Source organism: Tupaia chinensis, unplaced genomic scaffold, assembly GCF_000334495.1.
Source record: "Tupaia chinensis unplaced genomic scaffold, TupChi_1.0 Scaffold000247_1, whole genome shotgun sequence".
Taxonomy (NCBI): Eukaryota; Metazoa; Chordata; class Mammalia; order Scandentia; family Tupaiidae; genus Tupaia; species Tupaia belangeri.
In genome coordinates, this window is record NW_006159725.1 from 4,995,583 (window position 1) to 5,013,071 (window position 17,489).

Sequence of the window (17,489 nt, forward strand, 5' to 3'; positions counted from 1 at the left end):
TGTGATGCGGCAGAGGCCGCTGCCACTCATCGGCTGCATCCTCCTCCTCATCGCCCTGGTGGTGTCACTCATCCTGCTCTGTGAGTTGAACGGAGGCAGCAGGGTGGAGTGGGCCGGGAGGGAGGTGTGCAGTGGGGGCAGGAGCGGGACCACAGGTCACACCGCGCCCTCAGAGGGCCACTCTTAGATGGACTAGCGCGAGGCTGCCTTCACCCCTCTCGAGGTGCCTGGGTCGGGTGAAGGGCGTGGGCGAGGGCATGGGAGATCGGAGGAACCTGGGCTTGGGTCTGGCTCTGCCGCTTTCCGTGCGGCTTCCTGGATGAGTCCCTGAGTGCTCTGAGTCCACTTCCGGCCTCTGGATGAGATGGATCCATTCCCGCTCCTACAACCTCCTGTGTGCCCCTGGGCTCTCACACCAGCCGCCCTGGGCTACACGAGGAGCACGGGAGATAAGGGCCCATACCTGGCGCAAGATCGCACCCTGAGGACACTAGTTATGTAGAAGAGCAAACAGGACAGCCCTGCCTGGAAAATCTCGCACTTACTCCATCTGTGGGAGAGTGTTCAGAGTTAGGGGCTTGGGCACCTCAACTTCCCCCTTTCTTTGGAAAAGATACCCAGGCTACGTCCCAGGGCTCTGCTCAGGGGGTCCTCTCTGAGCCCAGCACAGCAACCTCAGTGACCTCACATCACACCATCCTGTCCTCAGGGGGATCACAGTCTCCCTCGAGACATAGCTGGAAACAATGAGGGTCAAATGCATTTGAGTGCAACTGTGAGGAAGAGGTGACGGCATATGGGCCGGGGGACAGGGGACAGAGGACCTGGCAGACCAGAAAGCTGTTAGGACTTGGACAGGGCATCAGGGTGAGGCCGGGAGGGCAAGGTCGACCCAGGGCGGGGGCACTGCCTCACCAGAGAGGAGAGTCCCCATTAGGGAACCTGGGGGCCATCTGTTGGCTTCAGTAAGGCCAGGCTGCCTGCCCAAAGCTTTGCCTGCCAGGCTGAGGGATAGGCAGCTGGTGTGGCGAAGTCTGTGGAAACGCGGCTGGCAGGCAGCTTGAGCACGCGGGGCACTTTGGTACCATGCAGACCTGCCGTGGCATCCCGCCTCTGCCACTGACCAGCGGCATGGACTCAGTTAATGGGCATTTCCAGCCTCAGTTTCCCCACCTGCCCAACCAGGCAGTGGCGCCTCTGGCACAATGCATGCTGAGGCCTGGGCACGGGGTGCCTGCCACAGGAAACCTTCTGCTAGGACTCCCTGCCCAGCTCTCCCTCCCTGCACCTACAGGGCACCTGGTCTACCAGAGCAGCAGGGCTGGCCTGAAGCGCTCACGGGATAGATCAAAGCTCTCTGCAGGGATCTGCAGCATTTCCTGAGGTCCCCACTAGGTGGGGGACACCTCTAGACCTCCCAGGGCCAGGTCACTGCACGGGAAGGTCAGGACTAGAGCCCCAGCCTCCTGGCTCCTCACCCAGCACCTCCTCCCCTACATCAAGGTGGCCTCTTGATGTGGCCTCACGAGCTTTCTGGGAGGGGATGGCCCAGGGCTCCCCGGAAGTTCAGCACCCAGAGTGTGGGAGGAGGGGGAGACCAGGGTACAGAGAGGAGGGGCGGGTCCAAGAGACCAGGAGGGCCTTGTGCCTGAACTGGAAGGAGTGTCACCCCAGCTGGCCCCCACCTCGGGTGCTGGAGGGCATGATGGGCCACAGAGAAAAGGGGGAGTTGGCGTATGAGGAGTTAGGACTTGGGTCCCTGAGGCACCCAAGCAGAGGTGTCTCCAGGCAGAAGAAGTGACAGTAGCTGATTTGGAAATAGGTCGGTCGCTGTCAGACAGAAGAGGTCGTGCAGCTGATTGTCACATGTGGTGTCTGACGCTGCCTTTAGGCCCACCATTTGGGGTCAGCCGTCTGGAGGCGCTAGTTAAATGAGAAGACATCTAAAGACGCAAAGACACGCAATGGGGCAAGAACTGAGCACAGGAGGTGTCCCTCAGTTAGCGGACAGGGAGGAGGAAGGAAGACCAGAAGCTTCTACGGCTGGAAGGGCGGCAGGCTCTGAGCAGACAAGACAGGTGGTAGCCTGTGTGTGTGTGACTGCAAAGACAGCCATTTCTCTGTGTGGGCCTGTGCACCACGCTGAGATGCTAGAGGGCCTCTGAGGAAGGGCTCTGGGATACCAGAGGGGCGGCTTCCCTGGCCTCTCCCCTGGCCAGCACAAAGGGTAGGGGATTCTCAAAGCACCTCCTCAACTTCCCCCACTCCCCCTCTCTCTGGGTGGCTGGCTGCTCGAGTCTGCCTGGTGCAGCCCTGCTTGCAGGAGCTTTCTGGAGCCTGGCACCTTTCTCTCCATACAGATGGGGGACGAGAGCCCCAGAGTCCGAGAGGGATTGCAGGTCGGTGTCTCAGAACCCCCAGGGCCGTGGGCTGCTTAGTGTCGTGTCTCTTGGTGCTGGCAGTGACCCAGTGTCTGCTTCTGTGTTTCCAGTTCACTTCTGGCGGGGCCACACGGGGATCAAGTACAAGGAGCCGGTGGAGAGCTGCCCCCGGCACGCCGTGCGCTGCAATGGGGTGGTGGACTGCAAGCTGAAGAGTGATGAGCTGGGCTGCGGTGAGGAGGCTGGGCACAGGGCAGAGTGCGTGTGCGTGTGTGTGCATGTGTGCGTGAGTGTGTGTGTACACATGTGCATGCACACTCCATTGACTACATACTGCATCAGCTCAAATGGGAGGCAATGAACAGGGAATCAGAAGATCTATCATAGTAGACTGGAGCTTGAGGCCTGGCTTGGAGTGCTGTGTGACTCAGACCAGTCACTGACCTTCTCTGGGCTTCAGTTTCCCAATGTGTAAAATGAGTAGACAAGACCATAGCTCTCAGATAACATCTGACAACTGGATATCACACTGAGCGAAGCAGAACAGCTCTGGCTGGAGGTGGGTCTGGTGTCCATATTCCTCCTTTTTGTCCAACAGCTGACCTCTGACTTGTCACTCCTGTAGTCCTTGAAGCTACAGGGAGTTTGCGTGCGTGGTCTGTGCACACCTGCTAGGGGAGGGGTGCGTGCATGTCCTGTTCACACATGGGCCCTTGCCCAGACTGCATGTATGACAGCGCCTGTCCTGTGAGCACTTGGTCAGACCACGACAGGGAAATCCCTGTCATCCTCTTATCTGGACACATCACTGCACCCTTGGGGTGACAACTCCTGGCAGAGCTCATCCCTTCATCCAGAGATGGGGTCCCGTTGGGTGGAGCTCTCGCCCTGCCCCAGCCCCTGCCTGGGCTCTGCCCTTGCCACCAGACCTTTCTTAGGCCACAGCCAGGAGGCCAGGACAGCAGCATCTTGGAGCCTTACTCAGTTCATCGCCCAAGAGCTCGACGCTGCCTGGGTGCTGAGGACCTGCTCTTTTTATTGCTCCACAGTGAGGTTTGACTGGGACAAGTCTCTGCTTAAAGTCTACTCTGGGTCCTCCCATCAGTGGCTTCCCATCTGCAGCGACAGCTGGAATGAATCCTACTCGGAGAAGACCTGCCAGCAGCTTGGCTTTCAGAGGTAAAGGTCCCAGCTATGGGGGTGACTCCAGTGCATCACAGGAACCTCCTACTGAAAAGTCCCTTGGAGACCAGGGCTGACCTCATTAGCTCAGGACACCCTTTAGTCATTAAAGAGACAGCAGCTCTGAAATCCAGTGGGTTTGGGACAAGCTGTCTTCACGAGGCCAAAGGAATCATTTGGAGACTGGAATAATGTCTGAATCCTACAGGGCTCTTTGCATCAAAGCGCCTTCATGTCTGTTATCATGTTGAATGGGCCCGTGGCCGAGCTGGGGAGGCACTTGGGCAGGTCTTTTCTTCCTCTGTCTGGGACTGGAAGCTCAGGGTGTGCAAAGCTGTAGCAGTTGTGACTTGGGCTGGGGAAAGGGATGAGGCAAGTGTGGCCAGGCAAAGCCCTGAGCTTCTTTGGCTCTAAAGATCTTTAAATGAAGAAGCCAAAGCTGGTGGGTAGAGCTGGAGGGGGGTGGACAATGGCCTCCTGACTTGTAGGGGTCTCAGGTTCTCAGACCAAGGAAGCATCTCCATCCTCTTTCTTGGTTTGGGTTTTTAAGCTGAGTATTTTGGGGGTTTGCCAATGTATGTAAGGTTTCAGAGAAAAGGGTTTAGAATCTCTCTGTGGGCTCTCTGTAGAAGAGGCATCTAAAACATGAAGATTGGAGGCCAGCAGGTGGCACAGTGACTAATGCACTGAACTCATACATAGTTGACCATGGTTCGAGTCCCAGACCCAGCAGCTTGAAACTCATGCTGGGTGCATGTGTGCCCAAAATCCTGAGAGGAGAATGAAGGAGAAGGGATTGCAGTGTGACCAACCCCCTTGGTGGGTGGTTTCTCACATTTTTTTCTCTCTGTCTCTCTGGTGAGCACATGCACCCTATACAAAAATCTTGTTAAAACGCATACACACACAGAATAAAACATGAAGGTTGGGGACTAGGACTTGGAACTAGTTCTCTGCCCCACCTTAGCTTCAGGGTCCTGATTTGTGAAGAGGCTCTGAGTGATCCATGTAGAAGACCATAGACATCTTTGTTTCCTTTGTATTCACGATAAAGCATGTACATGCCCAAGAAAGAGAGACAGAGATAGAAACAGCCTCCATTCCACAGGGTCTGGCCATACTGCAATCCCTTCCTCCAGACCCCTAGTTCATCAAATCCTGGGCGCTCATACGCATGCCCAGCATGTTTCTGGCTGACCAGTTCAGGAACCTGAGCCATGGTCACCACCCAGAATCTGGCTATTCTCAAGCAGTGCATTACCACTACGCCATGGAGCCCGCCCTTCTCAGAGTCTTTCTGGATGAGTTTTATGACCTCATGAAAGTCTGAACTTCCATTGGGCCTTCAGTTCCTTGAATGACATTTATTCAAAGAGCATTCCTTGGGGCTAGCAGGTGGCGTGGTGGTTAAGGTACCACATGGTGGACCACGGTTTAAGTCTCAGACCTGGCAGCTTGAAACTCATGCCGGGTGTGTGTGCGTGCGTGCCCAAAATCCTAAAAGGAGAATGGAGGAAAAGGGATTGCATGGCTTTATTCCCTGTGGGGTGATACCTTGCTTTCTATCTCTCTGTCTCTCTTTGGTGAGTGCTTGTGCCCTATAGGAAAAAGCTCTTAGAGAGAGAGAGAGAATTTGTTGAGCTTCTATTATGAGCCAGGCTATGAGACATCTGGACAAAAGGGAGTAAGACAGAGTAAGACAGAGTCCTGCCCTTGAAGAACCTCCAGCATGGTGCGGTATGAGGGCTTAAACCAATAAGCACAGCACACCGTGATGTGTAATGGCAAGGTTACATGTGAAGCACTATGGGCACAAGACATAGAGGGTGCCTTGGAGGAGAGAGCAGAGCCTGGAGGAACAAGGCCAGGCCAAGGCTCATGCAAGAGTATGCCCTGTTCGAGATGCACACCAACTCAGAGCGTGCACCACCTCGGAATCACCTGGGGTGCTTGTGAAACTTCGCCCGAGGCAGCATCTCAGGGATTGTGATTAGAACCTGGGTAGCCATCATCCCGAGATGCTTCATAGGCACTGGTGATCTGAATCCCTAGGCTGCTTGTCCAAAGGCTCTCAAACTTTAATGTGCAAATCTGTAAATCTTTAAAATGCAGGCTCAAAGTCAATAGTTCTGGGGTCCATGGGTCATTGTTTGGAGGGGGAGGGCTAGACTAGTGTTCTTCCAGCCTGCGCATTCATCAGAATTGCCAGAGAGTGTGTTAAAATACAGATGGCTGGGCCCGCTCCTAGGGTTTCTGGCACAGTAGTCTGGGTAGGGCCCAGGAACCTGCATTTCTAACAACTTCCCAGGTGATGCTAATGTTCCAGCCTGAGACCAGGTGTTGGGAACTGCTGGGCTGGTGCAGGGAGCTGGTGGGAGGCATGCCAATGTATGTAAGGTTTCAGAGAAAAGGGTTTAGAATCTCTCTGTGGGCTCTCTGTAGAAGAGGCATCTAAAACATGAAGATTGGAGGCCAGCAGGTGGCACAGTGACTAATGCACTGAACTCATACATAGTTGACCATGGTTCGAGTCCCAGACCCAGCAGCTTGAAACTCATGCTGGGTGCATGTGTGCCCAAAATCCTGAGAGGAGAATGAAGGAGAAGGGATTGCAGTGTGACCAACCCCCTTGGTGGGTGGTTTCTCACATTTTTTTCTCTCTGTCTCTCTGGTGAGCACATGCACCCTATACAAAAATCTTGTTAAAACGCATACACACACAGAATAAAACATGAAGGTTGGGGACTAGGACTTGGAACTAGTTCTCTGCCCCACCTTAGCTTCAGGGTCCTGATTTGTGAAGAGGCTCTGAGTGATCCATGTAGAAGACCATAGACATCTTTGTTTCCTTTGTATTCACGATAAAGCATGTACATGCCCAAGAAAGAGAGACAGAGATAGAAACAGCCTCCATTCCACAGGGTCTGGCCATACTGCAATCCCTTCCTCCAGACTCCTAGTTCATCAAATCCTGGGCGCTCATACGCATGCCCAGCATGTTTCTGGCTGACCAGTTCAGGAACCTGAGCCATGGTCACCACCCAGAATCTGGCTATTCTCAAGCAGTGCATTACCACTGCGCCATGGAGCCCGCCCTTCTCAGAGTCTTTCTGGATGAGTTTTATGACCTCATGAAAGTCTGAACTTCCATTGGGCCTTCAGTTCCTTGAATGACATTTATTCAAAGAGCATTCCTTGGGGCTAGCAGGTGGCGTGGTGGTTAAGGTACCACATGGTGGACCACGGTTTAAGTCTCAGACCTGGCAGCTTGAAACTCATGCCGGGTGTGTGTGCGTGCGTGCCCAAAATCCTAAAAGGAGAATGGAGGAAAAGGGATTGCATGGCTTTATTCCCTGTGGGGTGATACCTTGCTTTCTATCTCTCTGTCTCTCTTTGGTGAGTGCTTGTGCCCTATAGGAAAAAGCTCTTAGAGAGAGAGAGAGAATTTGTTGAGCTTCTATTATGAGCCAGGCTATGAGACATCTGGACAAAAGGGAGTAAGACAGAGTAAGACAGAGTCCTGCCCTTGAAGAACCTCCAGCATGGTGCGGTATGAGGGCTTAAACCAATAAGCACAGCACACCGTGATGTGTAATGGCAAGGTTACATGTGAAGCACTATGGGCACAAGACATAGAGGGTGCCTTGGAGGAGAGAGCAGAGCCTGGAGGAACAAGGCCAGGCCAAGGCTCATGCAAGAGTATGCCCTGTTCGAGATGCACACCAACTCAGAGCGTGCACCACCTCGGAATCACCTGGGGTGCTTGTGAAACTTCGCCCGAGGCAGCATCTCAGGGATTGTGATTAGAACCTGGGTAGCCATCATCCCGAGATGCTTCATAGGCACTGGTGATCTGAATCCCTAGGCTGCTTGTCCAAAGGCTCTCAAACTTTAATGTGCAAATCTGTAAATCTTTAAAATGCAGGCTCAAAGTCAATAGTTCTGGGGTCCATGGGTCATTGTTTGGAGGGGGAGGGCTAGACTAGTGTTCTTCCAGCCTGCGCATTCATCAGAATTGCCAGAGAGTGTGTTAAAATACAGATGGCTGGGCCCGCTCCTAGGGTTTCTGGCACAGTAGTCTGGGTAGGGCCCAGGAACCTGCATTTCTAACAACTTCCCAGGTGATGCTAATGTTCCAGCCTGAGACCAGGTGTTGGGAACTGCTGGGCTGGTGCAGGGAGCTGGTGGGAGGCAGAGACGCGACATGTGGATAGGTCTCACTGCCCACTCTGAAGCAAGGAGGAGCTGGTCCACCCGGACCATTATGGTCTGGACACCGTCGGCAGGGCTGGCAGGGACCCAGCGCTAGGGGGTGGACTCTGTCTCCAGGGGGCTCATTCTTCTTCCTCGCTGCTCCCTTACAGTGCTTTCCGGACAACCAGGGTGGTCCACAAGGATTTTGCCAGCAGTTTCTCAGTCTCTGAATACAACTCCTCCATCCAGGAAAATCTCTACAGGTATGGAGGGGCAGTGGTGGGTCAGGCTACCTGTTTGTCAGCAGGGGAGGGGGGCCCTCCCTTGGCCTCTGTGGGACCCCGCCTCCATGAGTCCATTCTGAGAGTCAGGAGCACCTAGAGGAGGTGGCTAACGTGCTTTATTCCCATCTTCTGCATTCCCTCCTGCAGGTCTGACTGCCCTTCCCAGCGCTATGTCTCTCTGCAATGTTCCCGTAAGACCTTCTTCTCAGATCGTGGCCTGGTGGGGTGGGAGCCTAAAAGGCAGAAGGTTGGCCCTGAGGAAGGTGGCTGGGCACTGGGGTCCAGGAAGAGGCGCTTAGCCAGTAGGCCTGCTTCAGGGATGGGTCCCTACAAGGCACTGGGACAGCCCAAGGCCGTGTGTTCCCTTCTCCCGACTCCACAGGAGCTCCCCTGCAACCTCTCATTCCAAGGAAGCTCTTGAGTCTTCTGGATTCTGGGCAGGGGCCTGATTCTCAGCAGGGTCTGAGGACTGGGAGAGCAGGAGCTGGGCCGGCTGGCAGCTCCTCTACCCACAACGTGGAACTAGATCGAGATGAAGACCTGGAGCTGCCACCTATTGAGCACGTTGTGTGCACAAAGCCGTGTGTCTCTTTTTTCTCTTTTCTTTTCTTTTTTCTTTCTTTCTTTCTTTTCTTTTTTTTTTTTTTTTTTTTTTAGTTTTTTTTTTTGTTGCACTTTTCTTCCCCAGAGGTTTTAGATCTTTTCTATAGTGCACATGTGCTCACCAGAGAGACAGAGAGAGAGAGAAAGTGAGAAATTACCCGCAAAGGGGGATAGCCATGCCATAATCCCTTCTCTTCTCGTATTGGGATCTTGGACATGCATGCACATGTGCCTGGTGTGAGTTTAAACCGCTGGGTCCAGGACTCAAACTGCAGACGACTAAGTGGGAGTCTAGTGATATGGCCATTATGCCATCTGCTGGTCCCAAGGCCCTGTGCCTCCTTACAAACACAACTGCATTTAATCCCCACAATGACCTATGAGGCAGGTGCCATTGCTACCCACAGAAAGAGACTGGAATGTTTACCTTTCAAGGTCAGGTTGCCGGTAGGTGAGGGGCTGGTGACCTCAGATCTGACCCCAAAACCCTGGTAGCTAACCATTCCCCAAGTCTGAGTTCTTGGTAATGACTGGGGCAGGGGTGCTCCCTGATCAGGGTGGGCCCAGTGCTATGACAGGGAGCCCAATCACTCTCTCCTCCTTTAAAGAAAAAAGATCACGTGTTGAAACACTCTAGGGCTGCTCTTGTGCACTATAGCCGGGGATGCCCTGCTCCAGGACATAGAAATGTCCCCTAGGGATGGGAGATTCCCACAAGCACCAGACAGCCCACCGGGCTGATTGTGAGCACCCAGCCTCCTGTGCATTTCAGGAAGCCTGTTCCTTCTTTGTTGTGGGCTGATGCCTGTCAGTCCAGGGTCGTGTTAAAATCGGCCCGATTTCCTGAGCTCCTGCGTGCAGCCGTGGGGTTCACTATGGTAACCCTAACACCTGGTGCACTGCCAAAGCATCGGGCACTTGCTAAGCATTCGTCAAATGAATGAATGAGAGAAAAGAGGAACCTGGATTCCAGGAAGTGAGCCTGCCATGCAGTAGTTCTGCTTTGGCAGGAGATAGCCATGCTGCGTCAGACTAAGTGAGCAAAGCTGTGCTTGTGGGCGGGTGGCCCCACCTTCAGGACAGGGCTGCCCAGGGCTGCCCAGGCCTGCTCCAGGCCCGGGGAGTATGGCCGAGGCTCTGAAAGAAACAAGAGCTCACAGCTGTCTCTTTCGCTCCCCTCAGACTGTGGACTGAGAGCCATGACCGGGCGGATCGTGGGTGGGGCGCTGGCCGCAGAGAGCAAGTGGCCCTGGCAGGTCAGCCTGCACTACGGCGCCACCCACATCTGTGGGGGCACGCTCATCGACGCCCAGTGGGTGCTCACGGCTGCCCACTGCTTCTTCGTGTAAGTGCTCGAGGGGGCGGATGAGTCAGTGCTGACGGAGACCGGGATCCCAGGAAGGGCTGATTGCAGACCAACTTTTCTGGGGAGGAGGCTGTGGTGTGAGCCTGGTCTCCACAGGTCAGACAGCGTGGTGGCCACGCGGGGTCAGGATTTGCAGTTGGCATCCGGTCCTGGGTGCGAATTGGAAGCACTTGTTTTCAGGTGGGCCCAAGGATGAGGAAACCACTGAGGCCCCTAGGGAGAGTGAGACAGGCAGGAAGAGGGACTCGGGAGCCCCTGAAGACCAAGGAAGAATTCTTTTTTTTTTCTTGAGAGGTTTTTGCTATAGGGCATGTGCGCTCGTCAGACAGACAGAGACAGAAAGCGAGAAATCACCCCCCAAGAGGGATGGCCATGCCGCTATCCCTTCTCCTCCATTCTCCTCTCGGGATCTTGGGCACGCATGCACACGCACCTGGCGTGAGTTTAAGCCACCAGGTCCAGCACTCGAACAGCGGTAGACTACGTGGGAGTCCAGTGACATAGCCATTATTGCTAACTGCTGATCCCAAGACCAAGGAAGAATTTTGAGCATTCAGTTTACTGTTGCTCCTGCACCTGGATCTTACAGCAGAGGAGCATGAGACATTAGGACCCCTGTCCCAGGACTTGGGGGCTGGGAAGAAGGTGGGCAGTGCAGTAGGCTTCTGAGAGTTCTTGGCCAGCCTTGTCTCTTTGGGGACTCAGCCTAGGCTGGTGGGAGCAAAGGACTCTGAGCCCAGGCCTCAGGGGCACTGACTACCCTAGTAATGAGTCTTCAGAGGGTCACTTTGTCCTAGCTAAATCGATTTTTGCTGGGACAGTACTACTGAGACCTGTCCCAGCTACCTTTCATGGTCATTGGGGTGTGCAGATGAGATGGCAGGGTGGCAAATGCCACCCAGAGGTCCCAGAGGGACCCCAGAGGGGTGAGTGGGCTCACCCCTTCCCCTTTATGATTACAAGGTGCAGAGCAGCCAGTTCAGAATTCTTGTCTGGGTGTGGGGGGTTGCTTCAGACCCCAGGGATAAGACAGTGGCTCCCTTCAGAGGTCATTTCATCCATCCTCCTGCCTCCAAGCTGGAGCTCCAGTTATAGCTCTCTGGGTGCAGTGGATGGGCCAGTGAACTCTGCCCGGCAGAGGACTGGACCACGCTCCCTCGTGGCTCTTGTAGAACCCGGGAGAAAATCCTGGAAGGCTGGAAGGTGTATGCAGGCACCAACAACCTGCAGCAGCTGCCCGAGGCAGCCTCCATCTCCCAGATCATCATCAACGGCAACTACACCGATGAGCAGGACGACTACGACATCGCCCTCATGCGGCTCTCCAAGCCTCTGACCCTGTCTGGTGAGTGACTGTGCCCCCCTCACCCGCCCCGCCTTGGCAGCCCAGGTAGCCCTCAGACTTGGCAGCAGCAGGCGATCCATTTGGAAGTCTCCGAGCCTCAGCATGGCAGAAGTCAAAGACTCTCAGAGATCATGCAATGGAACACTTCTATTTTGCAATCAGGGAAACTGAGGCCCAGAGTTAGAAACGCGTTTGTCCCAGTGATGCAGCTCACATTGCAAATTGGTGACAGAGCCAGGGCTTGGCTACTGGGCTTGATACAAATAGATTGAATTGTTTCACTGGGGTTCACTGAGCATGTCACCAGGGCAGGCACGGTAGCAGGCATCTCAGATATGCATGATTGCGTGTGCTCTTTATCTGTCGAGCAGGTTCTAATATTAGCCTCATTTTACATCCGAGGCAATGGAGCCTTAGAGATAATTACCCGAGGCCACAGGGACTAGGTGACAGCTCCAGGACTGGATCTGGATCGGCCGACTCCTGAGCTAAGCTCTTCCCACGTGGCTCTCGGCTTGGCAGGTTGCTCACGCTGCAGCTGAGAACTAGCTGAGCACACGCCGAGCATACCCTCGGACACTGGACTGCCACGAAGTTGGAGCGAAGGGCCAGATGAGGCTGCAGAGACACTGTTTTGAAGTTCTCAGGAGTTCCTGACTTACAGTGTCTCAGCTTACATTATTGACTTAAAAATTATTTAATTTTATTCATCGTTATCATTATTTTTAATTTGTCCAGAGAGAAAATGGGAAAGTAAGAAAGCAAGCTGCCAGGTATGGGACTCGAACCATGGTCAGTCATGTGGGAGTCCAGTGCCCCAACCACGGTGCCACACAAGTTTTGACTTTTCTGTAAGGTGACGTGAAAGTGGCAGGCATTCAGCAGAACCCGTACTCTGAATACCCTTACAACCGTTCTGTGTTTCGCTCTTGGGACGGTGTTCACTAAGTTCCTCAGCAGGCTTTGAGTGGCAGAAGCTGCCCACCACCACCACTGTGGGCTAGTGGAAGTGTGCAAGTATTCCGAGCTCGTTTACGGCAGGCTGGGCTGAGCCGTGATGTTCCATAGAGGAGGTGTATTACACACGTGTATTCCCAACCTGTAATGGGGTTATTGGATCGTCACCCCATGGCGAGCCCAGGATCGAAGGTATTGTGTGTCTGCCAGATGGCCAGCTCTCAGCCGCGATGGCACGAAGGACCAAGAGGGCCAGCACACTGAGGCAGGCAGTGGAGGTGGGTGATGCGCCGCTGAGGGGAACTACAGCGGCAGAGATGAAGGGACCTAGTCATTGGAGGCTTCCCTGAGAAAGGAGCGCAAAGATGGGCCGGAAAGGATTCGTTAAATGCAGCAGATGGGCTCGGGATGGGGCCAGGACCTACTCCCTCCAGCCAAGTCATGCAGTCAGAGAGCACCTCCTTTGGAGGACCGGGATTTCCAGAAGCCTTGGAAGCCTCTGGTTAGTCCAGACATTCTGGAGCTCTAAGCCTGTGAGCTGGTTTCCTGGTACACTAATCACGGAGGTGGTGTTTGCGGAATCAGAGCGCTGAGCTCATCAAAGTGGTGTGAGGGGGCGGATCCCGAGCGGAGCTCTGCTGTGCAGAGAGGGCTGGGCCAGAGCCACGCCCACCAGAGCCACGCCCACCCAGGAGTCAGTCCTACCAACTCTACCTGGCCTTCCACACTGGGGAGCCTGGGGGCGGCGTGGGCCCCTGCCCTGCCACTCACCCATGCCACAGCAGATCCTAGCAGCTCTGTAAAGCCCCAGATGTTTGGTGAGACATCCAGATATTCTCTGCCACTTACCCCCATCTTTCTTAATATTATTTAAAATTCCAAAACAAATAAAATAATCTCTAAACTGAAAGCTATTACAATATTGCACGTCTTTCTCTAGGTTCTGATAGGCCCTTGGGCCGGAAGCGAACCTGAGAAGCACAGGTCAGATTCAGGCAGTCCTGTGGTCAGTCCCTGCGCACTGGTTTCTGGTTCTGAAATCAGGGCACATTTTCTTGTACTTAGTTGGTAGGCCAAGCACCTTGAAGTCACAGTACTTTCTGAGAAAACTTGTGAAAATTCACTGATAAATTTTACTGCCCCTCCTAAAAAAAAAAAAAGGAATACACAACAATGGAGCATATAACAGCGTCACATGTTTTAAAGACTTTAACTTTCCAAAAATGGGCATACAAAAGAAATATTGCCTTGCTTCTTTTTTTTTTTAATAACAAGTGCTATTCTTTCATTTATTTTCACTTGTTTATTCCGTAGTAGACAAATGTGGTGGAGACCAACATTCAAAGCCCAATTTATGGGAGAAGAATTTAACATTTGTTCCTCCTTCTCCCCCTGCCCCTTTAAATTTTTACGGAGCACTTACTATGTCCCAGGCATTGTTCCAGGTGCAGGACGCTTCATGAACATAACACATGATTGGGAACACTGTAAACGTTTTCAGCTAATATTTTCCTCTTGTAAACTGGAGTTTAGCGGCCAGTATCCTAGTCCGTCTTGGGACACCAGCCGTAAGGGAGAGGCATGAAACACAACTGCACCTTCTAGATAGTTCTGAGAGTGGGAACAGGGAGCAATGGTTTTGTGGTCTGCGTCTCTAGGGTTGTGCTCTCCCTGCTTAGAGAGGTTTCCCACCCTGTGCCGGGTGAACATTTGGAAGGAAAGCCATGGGCCCTGGCCAACCAATTAGTGCCAACCCCGACCAGGCTGGACATGCCCCTGTGATGCTGTAGCTGTAACATCTGGGCCTTAGCTGCTGCTGCTCCTTGTCCTGATGGGAAGGCATGGAGGAGGCTCGGCATGCAGTGCCAGTGTGGCACAGGGACCTTCCGAGGCTATCACCTGCCCACGTGGCAACCACTGGAACCAGAATGGCTTTGAGGACTCTGAAGTGCCCCAAAGCTGGTGGGTTAGATAAAGTGTTTGTGTTTCTTCATGGTCAGTTCAAGGTCCTGGTGGATTCACTTGGGGGCCAAGGACAGGGCTCCTAGAACACTGGTACTCTGTCCCCTCCACTCCTACTCCCTACCAAAACCTCCAGCCTTGCTATTTTTTTTTTTTTTTTTGAGAGAGATTTTTGCTAGAGAGCATGTGCACTTGCCATAGAGTCAGAGACAGGATGCAAGAAATCCTCCTCCCCCACCCCCCGCCGGGGATGGCCATGCTGCAATCCCTTCTCCTCCATTCTCCTCTTGAGATTTTGGTCATGCATGTACACACATCTGGTGTGAGTTTTAAGCCACCAAGTCCGGGACTCGAACTGTAGTCAACTATGTGGGAGTCTAGTGATGTAAACATTATGCCATCTGCTGGTCCCCCTGCTACTTTTTTTAATTGCCAGAGGGCATGTATGCTCACCAGAGAGAGACAGAGAGAAAGGGAGAGAAAAAAGCCCTCCTCAATGGGACATGCTGCTGCCACCATCCCTTCTTCTCCATGTCACCATCCTCACGGAATTTCGAGCGTGCACACACATGCAACTTGCATGTTTTTCGAGCATCCTGGATTCAGAGTTGAACCGTAGTCAACCATGTGGAATCTGGCTCCCGTGACCACTAGTCTGCAGGGTCCACCAGCCTTGTTCCTTCACTGATGCCTTGAGATTTGTTGCAGCTCACATCCACCCAGTCTGCCTCCCCATGCACGGACAGACCTTCAGCCTCAACGAGACCTGCTGGATCACAGGCTTTGGCAAGACCAAGGAGACAGATGGTGAGAAGCAGAGATGCCAGGCTGTGCGTGTGTGTGTGCATGCATGTGTGTGTATGTGTGTCTGTGTGTGTGTGTGTGTGTGTGTGTGTGTGTGTGCCAGGGTGTACGGATGAGGACCTCTCCAGGTGAGAGTTCAGGTGTATAGACTCATGGTCCTGATGTGAGCGTGTGTATAGGCACCTGTGGCTTCATCAGCACAGTTGTGTGACAAGCCCCTCCAACCGAGAGCACCAAGAAGACCCCTGTGGTTAAACAGGCTGGGTCTGCTGCTCATTGTAGCAGGGAACACATGTGCTGTGAACTGGGGCGCATCTCAGTAAGAGGGTCTCCGAAAGGGCTTGTCATAGAGTCGAGACACATGGAGAGAGTTCAGAACGGGAGGACTTTCCCCTGGATTACACGGCTGTTGCACACCTGAGAACCTTCCTATCTTTTCTAGGAGGGAAGTATAGAGCTGTGAATTGGCAAGGCAGCTGCACCACGCATCTCGGCCAGGAGGGGGCGTCTGATATTTCTGTCTGGCCTTAAACAGGCTGGTGTCAGGCTTGCTGGCTTCACCCTGACTGCTGAGGGCCTTGTGTGGTGTCAGTTCTGCTTACTACTTCCAGCAGGCAGAGTCTGTGGCCTAACGGGCCTGGCTGTTAGGCTCAGGCCAGTTCCCAAGGCCGTTGTCCCTGGCTCCGTGTGGTGGAGCGGTGAGGGCCTGGGTGCAGCCTTCTCCTAATCTAACCTGCCTGCGCAGCTCCATGGCCGTAGGCCAGTCAGTTCTTCAGCCCTTGAGTTTCCCACCTGTGGATGGATAAGTAAGGCCTGCCCTCTTTAGGGCCCACAATTCCAAAAACAAAGTGACGTATCTTTTTTAATTTAATTTATTTTATCTCTTTCATGAGAGAGAAAGCAAAAGAGAGAGAAATGTGCCCTCGACAAGATCTTGTCATGCTACAATTCCCGCCCCCCACCTTCCGACCAGCTAGGATCACAGGCAGGTGCACACGCACATGCCTGGCGTGTTTCAGGTCAACCCGGGATCTGAACCCTTGGTTCTCCGTGTGGCTCCAGCACTGCAGAGTGGAGCCCGGCCACCTGTGTCACCACAGCTGGGCCTCTGATGGTGCTTTGAATGTAGACACGTACTGTGCACGGCAGCCCTGACAGGCGGGAGTTTTGTCTGAGCGCGTGTATGTCTCTGTTCTGTGTGTGGTGAGTTGTGTCTGGTATGAGGAGGTGTGTGATCATGTGTCCTGGGTGTCCAGCCACCAGGGACCTCCTTAGGGTGGCACCCAGCATGGGCATGGCACCCTCCACTCCGAGAAGCTGTGGGTCTGGGTCCTGGGCTGTGTGGCCGGAAGGCCCTGGAGCTAGCTGAAGCCTCACTGGCCCCCGTCCTCTCTCCTCTCTGCTCCACTTCACTGAAGAGAAGACATCCCCCTTCCTGCGGGAGGTGCAGGTCAGCCTGATCGACTTCCAGAAGTGCAACGGCTACCTGGTGTACGACAGCTACCTCACCCCGCGGATGATGTGTGCGGGCGACCTGCGTGGGGGCAGAGACTCCTGCCAGGTGCTGCTCGTGGGTCCAGGAGCCGGGGCTGAGGGAAGCCTGGGTATTGGGGTCCATGTGGGAGGGAAGGCCCACCTCGCCTGCCTGCTGACGTGTTCGCCCCCTCCACAGGGAGACAGTGGGGGGCCTCTTGTTTGTGAGCAGAACAACCGCTGGTACCTGACAGGCGTCACCAGCTGGGGCACGGGCTGTGGCCAGAGAAACAAGCCCGGCGTGTACACCAAAGTGACTGAGGTCCTCCCCTGGATTTACAGCAAGATGGAGGTGAGGGCCTGCCCCGACCCTGTGCCAGCAGGTGGGCCCCCAGAGGTGGAGGCTGGGAGACAGTCCAAGCAGAGACCCCACAGCCGTTTGCACTTGGCGGTGTTCAGGATGGGGTCTAAGCGAGACCCAGGCCAACCCAGCTGCTGGCATGTCTTTCCCTTCTTCCTGTCCCTCAGAACAGTCCTCAGAGAGCTGCCAAAGGGTGGGCCTGGGCTTGGTGGCAGCCCAGCCCCCCTCTCCTGTCCCCCCCAGTGGCCAAGCTAGGAGTCACTTGGGCCTCTGAGGTGGGGTGTGGCAGGAAGTTGGGCTTTAGGAATCAGGATTCACCCCGACTCCGCTGACCCAGCTCAGGCCAGCCTTCCCATGGCCGGGCTGTAGAGCTGTCAGGCAGTGTGGGCTAGGCCGGCCCTCCAGCAGCCAAGCAAGTCGGCCCGGCTGAGGATGGGAGGCTGCTCTGAAGTCCAGTGCCGCAGGCCTCGGGGTTCCTCCAGCTTCTTCCCTTGCTGCCCCTCTTCGACAGGCAGTGCTGGGCTGAATTGTAGGCTCTGGACCCCACCTTGGGCTTCTGTGTTCCCCACCCTCACCC

The 17,489-nt window shown here is 54.3% G+C and overlaps 1 protein-coding gene across 1 annotated transcript in view; it reads left to right on the forward strand.

Moving 5' to 3' along the window:
• Positions 1-17,489, forward strand: part of TMPRSS13 (transmembrane serine protease 13) — a 34,421-nt gene that overhangs the window by 15,721 nt on the left and 1,211 nt on the right. Inside the window, exons 4-13 of the mRNA XM_006148853.1 lie at positions 16-80; positions 2,492-2,614; positions 3,431-3,560; positions 7,928-8,020; positions 8,189-8,232; positions 9,827-9,989; positions 11,183-11,355; positions 14,983-15,081; positions 16,497-16,639; positions 16,751-16,903. Of these exons, the coding sequence (XP_006148915.1) occupies positions 16-80; positions 2,492-2,614; positions 3,431-3,560; positions 7,928-8,020; positions 8,189-8,232; positions 9,827-9,989; positions 11,183-11,355; positions 14,983-15,081; positions 16,497-16,639; positions 16,751-16,903 (1,186 nt within the window). The remainder of the gene's footprint in view (positions 1-15; positions 81-2,491; positions 2,615-3,430; positions 3,561-7,927; positions 8,021-8,188; positions 8,233-9,826; positions 9,990-11,182; positions 11,356-14,982; positions 15,082-16,496; positions 16,640-16,750; positions 16,904-17,489) is intronic.